The sequence below is a fragment of the Ambystoma mexicanum genome, chromosome 2q (genome assembly GCF_040938575.1).
Source record: "Ambystoma mexicanum isolate Mex_15411 chromosome 2q, UKY_AmexF1_1, whole genome shotgun sequence".
In the NCBI taxonomy this organism is placed as follows: domain Eukaryota; kingdom Metazoa; phylum Chordata; class Amphibia; order Caudata; family Ambystomatidae; genus Ambystoma; species Ambystoma mexicanum.
Window position 1 is genome coordinate 1,298,488,838 of NC_090924.1, and position 12,636 is coordinate 1,298,501,473.

Consider the following 12,636-nt stretch of genomic DNA (forward strand, 5'->3'; position numbering starts at 1 on the left):
TCTCCCCCTCCCCTTCTATCTGTCAACTGTAGCGGCCAGAGAGAGAGAGAGGAAGGGAGGGAGCGGGTGTCCCAATGAGGATGATCACAGTCTTACTGCTATTAAGGCAGAGGACATTGGCAGCATACCATTCCTGAATTGCGGCCAGACAATCTCGTATGAGAGAAGGAGCTGAGGTGGCTGAGGGGAGCCTGAAAGAGAGCTGAGTGACATCTGCATAACATTGAAAATTGGAGCAGAAAGTAGCAATTAAGTGGGCAAGAGGTGCCAGGTAGTGGTTGAAGAGCCAGGGAGAGAGCTTAGATCCCTGGGGAACACCACAAGTAGAGAGAGAGAGAGATAGAAGAGAGGAAAGACCCCAGTTGGACCGGAGAGGGTTGGTGAGAAAGTTGGTCAACCAGGCCAGGGTCTGATCAGTAATACCAGGGTTGTCGAAGAGGCGATTGAGCAGGATGGCATGGTTAAACGTGTCAAAAGCAGAGGATAGATCGAGAAGAATGAAGACAGACGGGAGATTAGACTCAAGATTGGTGAGAAAGCCTTCACGGTGTTCAGGAGATGCGTTCCTCTGCTTCTGGCAGCCAGATTGGTGGTCATGGAGGCTACCAACAGATTCAGTATGTAGATTAAGCTGGGAGATGGCCAGCTTTCCAACAGTTTGCCCAGGAAAGGATTGATGGAGATCGGACGATAGTTAGCCGTATCGGAAGGACCGGCCGAGGTCTTCTTTACAAGGGGGTGCACAAGAGTGCTTAAGGGGGGAAAGTTCCAGTGGCAAAGGAGTGATTGCAGAAATCGGCCAAGGCTGGGGCGAGTGTATTGATGTGGTCCTTGATGGTTCTGGATGAGCAGGGGCAGAACCTGCTTTGACAAGACTTTCATAGATCGAACTTGTCATAGAAACATCGTCTGGGGTGAAGAGGAGAAAGGAGGTAGAGTGACAACCTCAGACGGGCCAGAAGTGGCAGAGGAGGAGGGAGAGGGTACCCAGGATGTCCTGGTTTTAGTAGTAAAATGAGTGGGAATGGTTGTGCAGAAGACCTGGGAGTGAACAGGAGAGGTACAGACTGCAGCAGGATTGGCCAGCTCCTTGCAGATTTTAAACGGTACGTTTAAATTGTTAAATGCTGCAGAGATGCAGGCTTAGATGTAGGCTCTGTTCTTAGAGAGGACCGAATCTGTACTGCCTTTGGAGCAGGTGGCAGGCTAGTTTGTCATGGGCTGCGCCCGATGCCCCCTAATTCCTCTCCGCCGCTCTACACTTGCCTTTAAGGGCGGCGAGGTCGGAATCGTACCAAGAGTTGCACTTGGATTTGGGCTTTAAGCGGATCCTCATGACCGGGGCAAGGACATCCAGAGTGTTAGAGATAGAGACATAAAGGTTAGAGAGGGCTGTGTCAGGGTGCAAGTCAGTCAAAGTAGCAGCGAAAGCCTCAACTTACACATACTTCATGGGTCGGCTTGACCTAGAGGTATCTGGAGTCGGTACTTGCCACCATCTCCTCTGCTGGTCGGGGTCCCAAACCCTAGGTTTGGGGTATTTCTCCCCCCCCTTTTTTGTTTGCCACCACTTTTTCTGGTTCCCAGCGTCCCCTTGCCCCTTTGCATACCTGTTTGCTTGGTTCACCAGGGCACCCACCTTCTCCCAGCTTCGGTGCTTGGGAGGATTTTGTTTGTTCTGCAGCAGATTTTCAGAGCTAACAGTAGAATACATATACTGCAGGGGTGTTGGATACAGACAGGCTTAGAGGATGGTTACAGCTGTACCGGGTGGCATGGCGGCTTCCTGTCAATTGGAGAATTAAATTCAAGACCCTGTGGCTAATACATCAGGCCTACTATGGCAAAGGTGCCGGGTCCCTTCAGCAAATATAATCCATTTCGAGCACTGCGCTCTGCGGATAGGCTTTCTGACTGTCCCTTGATTTCAAAAGAGTAGGGTGGGCGGCCGTGCCTTTTCTGTGGTGGTGCCTAAACTAGAACAGCCTTCCGCTGCCTCTTAGGGCAACTGACGGTTACCTGGCTTTTAGGAAATAAGTAAAAAACTTCTTGGTTCATCATAGTGGCTCGTTATCTGGGGGCTTCTTATTTTTTTCTGCTTTATTCATTTTTATCAACGTCTGCCTTTCTTGTTTACCTAGCGCCAGGATACCCAGCGCCAGGATACCCATTGGGTCCCAGTTGTGCTTTATACGTTCATATACCATACCATACCTATATTGGCTTGTAGAGTCATGAGTCACTGAACCAATGGACAGGGGAGGGAATGAAGGAAACAGGAAGACACAGAGACAGGACAATGTGAAAGGTGTTTCAGTGAGGTCAGGCGGTAGGCGGACCGAGGGGCTAGGAGGAGGATGGAAAGCGGAGCAGAGTGCTAAGGAATTTGTGGTGGTGTTGGAGGGTATTTTTTGTGGTGTTGAATGTGAGAAAGAAAGGTACTAATGCAGTGACTCGGGCTGTCATTGTGAGAGTGTGTGTGAGAATAAGTGAGCTAGAGTGTGCTGGGAGAAAGGGCTGTGTGTGAGAGAATGGAGTGAGGGTGACAGTTCCAGCCATCGCTCTTTTTTGGGTTTTTTGCTCGTCCTCCCAAGTGAGACGGGTATGCCCAGATAGATGCATGTCCCAAGCTTTCTGTGTCTAGAGATCCGTGGTGCATCTCACTGATGAGGCCCAATAGGGGCCCAAACATGTCTGGGGTTGTTGTGGTCATGTACCCTTTTGAGGTGGGACCAAGCCTGATTTGCATATGGTCTTTCCCTTCCTGTAATGTCATGGCAAATTAAAGAACAATGGTCTGGAGCGTTCACTAGAGCTATTCCAGAGGTTGATTTAATTCCAAGAATCGCTCCTTTCGTTTTGTTAAAGTCTACAGATGTTCTAGACTAAAAATCCCATCTGCCCTAATCCACATAGGCATCTTGGTAGTTGCAGAACCCAGCCCTAGGCGTTCACCTGCACACTAGTTCAGGTTCCTGCAATTCACATCCATCAACCCAACAGCCACCTCCAAGCCAGCCCGTTCTCTTTCAGATCCCAAACTCCAAGTAGCCAAGAAAACGGAGGACTTATTAAAATATCATGGATCCCCACTGTGGATCCCCAGGCTGTTACCAGACAGGTGCTGTGTCTCAAGATCCAGCTGTTTCCCGGAAGCTGCACTGGGACCTGGTCGTGCCATTCATGGCCACCTAACCCAGTCCAGCTACTGCAGCTTTCTTTGCCCATTACGCATAGCATCCTCACAAGCTGTAGCAGCCCTTCACGCCAGAACCTCTGCACAGCATACCCCGTACCTCTGCTGAGTACTGCACCCAGTGTTCTACAGAAAATAGCAGCTCTGTTGAGAAACGCTGATTATTTAAACAGGCTTGCTGAAAAGTTAGTTGTAAAGCACGTTTTTAGTTCCGCGTATGTCATTGGAATTGCTTATTAGCATGCTATATTATATTTGGCTTCTAAACGAAAACTTGGCAGGACAACTAGCGTTTGAGTTGAGGTTGCTCTGCGCATGGTAGCTGAAACAAGCGAACGGCAGACTTTTCCAGAAGTTCTGGCCTTCGTGATGTTACTGACCACAGTAAACGAGAATGTAATAGTCGCGTTTTTGTTTTGAAAGGCGGCAAGTTGGTGTCTGATCGGGCTGCTGAGAAATGAGAGCAGATTTCACACCGGCAGCCCATCAACTGTCTTAAGCCTACTCCCTGCAATCCCTACTGTCTAACAGAGGGTGATGCATTTTTCATTTTCCAGCACTGATGGTCCATTTAGTTTCGGGGACAGTTTTGCAGCAAAAAATATGTTTTAAAGAAGCTGAAGTCTACAAAAGACCCGACTCGATGGGTACTACTCAGTCTATCACAAAAGGAATTAATTGCCATTTGCAACTGTGGGCCACTTTTTAATTGGTGCAGGAGACAATTGTATGTCCCTAGTTCAACCTTGCGAAAGACTGCCTCACTTGAGGCGAATCTTTATACAGTGGTGGGTCGCCTTGGCCCTTCCAAGTATGGAGAAAAAAATCATCTAAAAGACATTTAGAGAGAGGGAGATTCTGGGAAATGGAGTGCCTGTCTCAAAGCACAATCACAAGTCGTTATATGATAAGAAATGCCGTTCTTGCAACACCGTTTCAGAAATTCCTTTGTAATTAAATAAAACCCTTGCAAATAGAAATCCTAGCATTTTAAGTGAGCTGTTCTCACAGATTTACCATAGAAGCAAGACGCAAGTAAGCAGAGTGCGGTTAGAGTTTGTTTTGTGCTGGGGGTAGTACAAGTTGCCAAACGCATTGTGATAGCAATATAAACATTTTTTTAAAAAATATTTAAAAAATGTATTTGTGATTGTATGTTTCAGAAAACATTGCTTTGCTCGCAGAAACTGCCCTTCGGTTTTTGGAGCTTGTGCAGCTTAAAAACCTCAATATGGAAAATGACCCCGGCAGTGAAGAAATGGACGAGGTTTCACACCCTGGTGGAAACTATGACACAGGTAATTTTGCAACACGGTTGTGCTGAAGACACTCCATACATAATATGCGTTCTGGAAGGAAAGGATGGGTGGCCACCAGTACTTGTTAAGAGCTATAATTGCACCTTGCAAACTTCCCATAGTGTTTTTTCACTTGGCCATTCGTTTCCAAGTAATTTCATTCCTTATTATTTTTTGTTTTGAAGCACTGCAAGGAGTCTGAGTCTCCAGACCCCTCTTCCCCATCGGCTGTTAAATCAGTACTACCTTTGCTTTCATATTAGCATGATGGAAGGCCACCATGACCCCTGCCTCCTTTGATTTATCAGTTGAGCATTGAAGAACGTTTGTTTGAGTAAAACATGCTGTTAGGGAGAACCCTCTCAGGACTCTGGAACCATCTAATCTAAGGTGAAACAGGGTTCCAACCACAAGGAAAGACCACATTCTCACGGGTAGCCTTGGCGGAGCGGGCAGGCTTACTCTAGTGGAAGAAGTAAGGCCTGTAGTGAAGTCAGGCCTACAGAGAAGCGGCAAGCCTGCCACTTTCACTCCCTCAAAATGAAGAGGAACTTAAACTCCCTAACTGGTAAGTGTGTACGTTTTCATCCTAATTGGCATAGGAAATCTTTGTAAACCCTGCCCACTGATGCGCTTGCTAAAATGCAACTTTTTATATGGCAATTTAGTAAATGCATAGATGTCTTATGAAAAGATGTTATTTTAGAGTTTAAATATATGTTTTACTCGCCTACAAAATATTCTCATTGATAATAGGAATAACATGTTTTTACTCCCTAAAAATGATGTTACTCCCAACACCAAAAAATAGGGAGTACAAAACTCAATTCAAAAACCTATTTGGAGCCCGGAGTACAGTTATTCCCAATAGTTATCCTCAACGAACACACTACACTGGTATATAGAAAGCAACCCACCTTTTTTAAAGATCATGAATAGAATATATATTAGGTCAAAATAAATACTTTGGACGTCATTCCAAGTATGGCAGAATGATACAAAATTGGCAGTAATGGTATTACTGCCAATACTCCCGCTCCACCATACTACGAGTATGGCCCTGGAGTGAAAGATGTACATCCAGCATCATGTCGGAGGTAAATCCTCTAAGGCTCTGCCGAAAAATCAGCAGACTCAAAAAAATGGGGATTTCCTCCACCATTTGTAATCCGGCAGTAATTCTGGCTAACCAAGTGGCGGTAACAGTAATTCAGTTGGGCGGTATTCCGGCAGTAAATCCGCCGAAGTACCACCCAACTCTTTATGAGGCCCTTAGAGTTGTACTCCTAACACTTAAAATATAAATCCACTATCTTGTGTTGGACAATATATATATATATATATAGGTTTTAAGGGGTGAGTAGACCAGGGAAACCAAAACATAGAAACATACATTATCATATTCAGGATCCAAAATACCACAAAGCCCCGTTCTCCAGCATGGGTCTGGCATGGATTCACATGCTCATGAATATTCCCTGTCGTCAGGCTGGGAATCCTCGGTAAAGAAAAAATCAGTATCGGTTTCGTTTCTGATCTGTCTTTCTTAGTAGTAACCAATCACTGGTCTCTGGGTTATACTGCCCCCAGCCAATGACTGCCCACTCCCTAAGCCCCGCCCCTGGCAGCCATCCTCAGATTTTTACCGCACGTTCAAGTGTTGGGAGTCCTCGTGCTATAGCTCTGGAGCTTTTACTGCGTTTGGTGCTTTTTCAAAGAGATTTATCTCATTTTTTGGTTTAATCGAGCCCCAAGCTCCACCGTTTCTACTTCCGATCAACGGGAACCCGTTTCGGATTTATCTACGCCCATCAAGGGTGAAGTTTTCGTCGAGTTATGCTTCTTGGAGGATTCCAGAAGTTTTGAGGCCTACCTCGCGGACGAGAGGAACATGGCCCAGGAGAAGGGAAGCTCGACTCACGGCAAACTGGTGAGGATCTGCCCTGGATGCAACCTACAGAATTTGTTCGAGGACGAGCATTCAAAATGCCTTTATTGTCTCCACGAGGACAAAACGCACGTGGAGAAGGACTGTGCGTTTTGCATGAACATGTCGGATAGGACTATGAGGGATCGTTGGACCCGTCTCTCCAACTGGCTGGAAGGCAAGAGCCCAGCAGTTGAGAAGAAGAAGAAAAAGTTTGAGCGGTCTTCTAAGTCCTGTTAGGGCGCCCCGGTGATGGGGGCCCAACAGAAGGCAAAGCACCGCGAGTCTGCGGGCACCGGGAGCGCAAAAACGGTCGGGCTCCTCGGCTGCCAGGCAGGGCGCTCCTTCATTGACGCCATCAACCGCGAGCCAGCGCTCTGGCTTGGGGAAGAGAAAATCCGAGAACCCAGCTAAGCTTCTGGAGAGGCCCCGGTCGATCTCGAAGGAGCAGGCCGAAGGGGAGCGAGGCAGTGACCCTCCCCCTAAGGTGAAGGCCTCAAGCGCACCCAAGTTGGTGAAGGCCTTGATCCCGGCCAAGGCCTCGATTGAGGGAGTCGCTGCGGTCCTGGCGAAGCCTGTGGAGGCTACACCAGTGGAGGCGACCTCAGGGCCCAGTGTTTCCCTGCCTCCGTGGAGGGAATCCTCTTTTAAGCCCATCGAGAAGACCCCCGTGAAGACCCCGGTGGAAAAAGAGGGGGGGGGCCGGTGGCCGTTACAGACACGACCTCCGAGGAGGAACTGACCGAGAATTTGGAAGAGGCCTGGTCCCACGGGAGGAATCCCGACGAGGGGGACGACGAGAGTGAGGGTGGCGACGACGAGGTTCCCGTGGAGGTGGAACAGCCGTCGCTCCCGGCACGCCTGTCACAGCCCGAGCCGCAAGACAACTCGGCGGCCATTTTGACGGCCATCCAAGCCTTATGCACGGAGATAAGTTTGAGACTGCCCCTACCCCCCCGATGGACGACTGTTAAGCAGAAACCTGTGCAGTTCCCTTAGGGAACACTGCAAAAGATTTAGGACTACATGTGGTTGGCAGTAAACCCAATTGATAGCAGTCTGTACCACCCAGATTTACCTGGTAGCTGTGGCTGAGCAGTCAGACCACTCTCAAGATGAGTTAGGCAGTATAAAGAGTATACACAATAGGTACAGGGATACAGTAGCACAAGCAAACACTGACCAGAGCTTTGGTGTAAAAGTATATAATTATTTATTTAAAGACACACTTGTAAATTACACTAGCACACAAAGAGGTAAGTAAATTCAACACACAGTCACTAATATATATATATATATATATACAACCCTAATTACTTATTAGACAAGTCTTAGTGAGAAACACCACTTATTTCCAGACAGAGGTGAGCGCTTAACATAAGATGGCACTCTAATAAGTTATAGAAAAAGGGAGGGAAAAGGCAAAGTTATGAAAGCACACAATTTCAATACTTTTCAAAGAACCACAGTGAGGCAGGTTAGGCAAAGTCTACTGGAGAGCAAGGAAGTTCAAATGCCAGGCCCACTTTTAGAGAGAGCAAGCGAAATGTGTCCAGGATCACACAGTGGGGTAATGCCCAAAGAGTCTTTGTAGATAGTTCATAAAAGATTGAGATCAAGTCAGGAAAAGTTAGTTAACGGGCTGCAGGCCAACCCAGGTTAGAAAGTTGAGGATTTACTGTCACCCCGAACGATCTGTCGCAAGGGAAGCCCGGCGGGACACAGTACCTAAAGATGGGAAGAATGCTCCAGCGGGGGCAGTTGTTCCTGGCAGCGGGTGCAAGTCGGTGTTTCGTCCAGAGGAAGAGGAGGTCTCGACATGGAGGAAAGCTGAAGGTCGTTGCGCTGCCAGGGAAGAAATCAGCCGCGGAGTTTCCCGGTTACAAGGTACCACCCTTTTCTACGTGGTAGTGGTAAACCGTGGTATTCCAGTTGCCGAAGTGCTTGGCACGGGCAGGGCGGCCACGAGATGGTCCAGGAAGGCGAAAAGACCGGCAAACTGGTTATCCCCACCAGTCAAAGGAAGAAGACTCTCTGGGCTAGAGAGCTCCTCTGTCGTCGGGAAAAGTGGTGAGACGGTTCTACAGGGCTCCACCGGTGGTGTCGTCGTTGCAGGTCGGCTCGGCTTCTCCCTCCTCGGATTCTTTAGGTCCTGTGGCGACGTTTGGAGTCCCAGTCCCCAAAGCCCTGCTTTTATGCAGAAAACCCCCATTCATTCAGCCTAGCTGTCAATCAAACATGCTAAGTGGTGAGCCGGGCGGCTCACCACTTGGGCCAATCACACAAGAGTGCGACTTGAGTTGCCGAGGCAACTCAGTCCAGGGTGCCTAAACCCCCTCCAACACCACCTGTGGTACCCAGACAGAGTGGCACCACTTTTGGAGGCTTCTGTAGAGAAGCCCACCAAAAGGTGGAACAAAGAGCTCAACTTGGGTTGGAATCACAGAAGCGAACACAAACGCCATTTTGGAACCAAGTTTCGGCAAAAAAATACTAACCGGTGAATTTATATTAATTTAATAAACCGGCGGTATGTTCGAGGCTATATTAAAAAGTGGTAGCCTCGAACAGTGGGAAAATCCCATAGGAATATATTCGCGGTCGAATATAAAAAGTATCCACTGCCACCAGCCAAAACTCGGTCGGGGGGGACTGGACAGTGCCCCCTCGAACAACAGACCCTGGGGCAATCGAATTGCCCCGACCAGTACGTCCACAATATGATGGTTTGTACTGGTTCTGTTCACAATTTAAGACTAGTAAAGCCAGTGGTGACATTACCTACCCTGGGAGACAGTAGTCAGTCCCAGGGTATGGAGTCTATGTTTGGGGGTCGCTACGACACCCCTGGGTTACTGCACGGAGGGTGCTGTGTAACCCACATATCAAAAACACATGAAACCCTATGGGGTAAAGGACCCCATAGCCCATAGAACACATACAAAGTCAAAGGAACACCGCAAATCATGTCTAAGAGTGGGAGGAAAAGAGTCTCAATCTTAGCAGGAGAAAAAAATAAACCCCTAAAATCCAGCAAAGCTGCTGGGGGACTCACTAGGTTTGGGAAATTAGCCTTTACAGAGAATTCTCCCTAACAACGACCCAGCTGAACCGGGTCCGTCGGGAAGCCCTCCAAACAAGAGGAGGAAAATTCATCCGGCTCCCCTTCAGCCCTGACGGCCTTCTCAGCCTTTGTCGCCTTCCCCGGTCCCGAGGGATGACACGGGAACAGACACAGCGACGACTGGGACGGATGATGACGATGACGGCGGCGATGACGGGACTGACCTCCCGTCTCCGATTCCTCGGGCGTCCCCGCCCGACGAAATTGGCTCCTTCCACGACATGATTGCCAGGGCGTCCGAGCTCTTTCAGCTCTGCCCCGAAGAAAAGAAGGAAGGCTTCCTCTACCAATGGCGCAAGGCCGAGAGGAAGACGGTCCTCGTGGTGCTGTTGCTGGATGACATCTGGGACGAGGGACTTGCTCTCCTGAAGAACCCGTCCACTACGCCTGCTAAAGGGACCAGTACGAGAATAAGTACCGGGTCCCCGACGGTGCCCCTTTGTGCCTTAGAGCACAACCAAACCCGGATTCGGTCGTCTCGGCAGCGGTCAAGAAGAAAGCGAGAGGGGGCCTCGTCTTCAACTTCCCCACCGGACGGCGAGAGAAAGAAACTAGTTGCCATGGGACGACGAGTCATCTCATCTGTGGCAACGACGATTAAGCCGGCCAACGCCCTAGCGATTGTGGACCGCTACGACAGGGAGTTGTGGTACAAGATAGCCCCCCTGTTGGACTTCCTCCCGGACGACAAGAGGGCAGAGGCCCTGGCGATCCTACATGAGGGTGAGGTGGAGTCGGACCACGGCATAACAGTGGCCACGGACATTGCCGACACTGGTTTCCGCCAGTTGGGAAACGGCGTTTGCCTTCGACGGCGGGGGTGGCTCAAGGCGACGGATTTCCGCCAAGACGTGCAAGCCAAGGTTTTGGACCATCCCTTCGACGGGAACAATCTGTTTGGAAAGACGGTGGATAAGTCGCTGCAGGCCATCAAGACCGACACAGAGACGGCTCGGGCCTTGGGAGTTCTGCAGCCACAGCGGCCGCCCTTTTGGAACTCCAGAGGCAAGAAAGTTGCCGCCAAAGGATTCGGCGGTGGCTCCTCGACGTACCATCAGACGGCCCGCTCCTCGTCGCAAGAAGCTTACAGGGGTCGAGGCAAGTCAGGTGGATCTCGCCGTCGTCGCCAAGGAGGCCAAGGCGGTAAGGCCGCTTCCAAGCAAGACTGAACCGGCCGTCGCGTCGGGCCCCCACCGAAGCACCCCGGTGGGAGGCCGGCTGACGAAGTTCATCAGCGTGTGGGAGTCCATCTCCACCGACCGTTGGGTGCTGGATGCCCTGGCTCACGGGCACACTCTGGAATATTTAAAGAAGTGCCCTTGAATTCCTCCTGTGGCCAGGAAGGAAAACCACGTCCCTCAACTGCTGTTAGAGGTAAGGGCGATGCTCAAGAAAGGAGCCATCGCGCTCGTCCCAAGGAGACACTGGGGCTCCGGAGTATACTCGAGATACTTCCTCGTCAGAAAGAAGACAGGAGGTTGGCGTCCCATCCTGGACTTGCGTCGACTAAACAAATATGTCAAGGCACAGAAGTTCCGGATGGTCACCCTCCAGCACGTGCTGGGCCAGCTGGAGGAAGGCGATTTCCTATAGTCGTTGGATTTGGAGGATGCGTACTTTCACATCCCCATCCTAAAAGGACACCGAAAGTTTCTCAGGTTCGTAGTCCATGGACCGCACTACCAGTTCAAGGCCCTCACATTCAGATTAAAGTCGGCACCCAGGGTGTTCACCAAGTGCCTAGCACCAGTGGCGGCGCGGCTGCGCCTGCAGGGGATCCACGTCTACCCCTACTTGGACGACTGGCTCATCCGAGCAGGGACAAGGGAACTCGCCGTCTAACACCCAGCGATGACCGTCCGGCTGCTCACGGACCTTGGATTGTCCATCAACTTCCCCAAATCCCACCTGGTTCCGTCACAGGTCGCGCTGTTTCTGGGAGCCAAACTCGATACAGTAGCTCAGTTGGCCTCGCCGTCGGAGGAAAGGACACAGGCCATCCTGGGCAAGGTACAGCACCTGCTGGCCACGGAGGTGGCCAGGGTGAGGTCCATCAAGTCCCTTCTCGGGATGATGTTCTCTTGCATCTATCTGTTGCACCTGTGCAGGCTTTGGATGCGTCCTCTGCAGGAGTTCCTCGACGCCCGTTGGATGCAAGCGACGGGCAGCTTCGAGGACAAGATCTCACTCAACAAGGTTTTCCGCCAAGCTATTCGATGGTGGGGCACCCGCGCGCATCTCGCAGCGGGCACAGACTTTCAGACCCCAGCATACCAGGTGACGGTGACGAGGGATGCCTCCCTGGAGGAGTGGGGAGCGCACACCAGAGATCTTCACGTAAGAGGCCTTGGCTCCCGGAGGATATACTGGAGCTCCGAGCGGTGTTCTGGGCCCTCAGGTCATTTCTCCCATCCCTCAAGGGCAAGGTGGTGAGGATCTTCACCGACAACACCACCACGATGTTCTACATTCGGAAGCAGGGAGGAACCAGATCCCCAGCTCTGTCCAAGGAAGCGTAGGATCTGTGGCACTGGGCCTTTGCCCAGGGGATGTTTCTGGTACCTTTTCATCTAGCAGGGATAAAGAACACCATTGCCGACGCACTCAGCAGGGAGCTGCGCTCGTGCCACGAGTGGGAACTGTGCCAGGATCAAGTGGATCAACTCTTCCCGCGATGGGGCAAACCCCAAATCGACCTGTTTGCGACGGCGACGAACTCCAAGTGCCAGAGGTCCGCCAGCAGGTTCGACCAGCCGAGGAGCATGGGCGATGCTTTCTCATTCCCCTGGGACAGCCTGTTCCTGTATGCGTTCCCCCCGTTGCCGTTGCTGCTCAGACTCATCAACCAACTGAAGAGGTCCCGGTGCAGGATGACCCTCGTCACACCGGCGTGGCCGAGACAGATATGGTTCCCGGACCTTCTGGACTTGTTAGCGTCCCCACCAGTCAAACTGTCGACGGACGCAGATCTTCTCTCCAGAGAAGGAGGCGTCATTCTTCATCACGACCCGGAGTCGCTGAACTTGCAGGCCTGGCTCCTGCAGCACTAGAGTTTGGAGGGTACGATATCCCGGCTGACTGCAGAGAGCTT

General features: G+C 50.7%; 1 protein-coding gene across 1 annotated transcript in view; it reads left to right on the plus strand.

The window, feature by feature from the left end:
* PIK3R4 (phosphoinositide-3-kinase regulatory subunit 4) overlaps positions 1–12,636 on the plus strand; it is a 1,130,409-nt gene that overhangs the window by 171,870 nt on the left and 945,903 nt on the right. Inside the window, exon 5 of the mRNA XM_069648735.1 lies at positions 4,360–4,494. Within this exon, the coding sequence (XP_069504836.1) occupies positions 4,360–4,494 (135 nt within the window). The remainder of the gene's footprint in view (positions 1–4,359; positions 4,495–12,636) is intronic.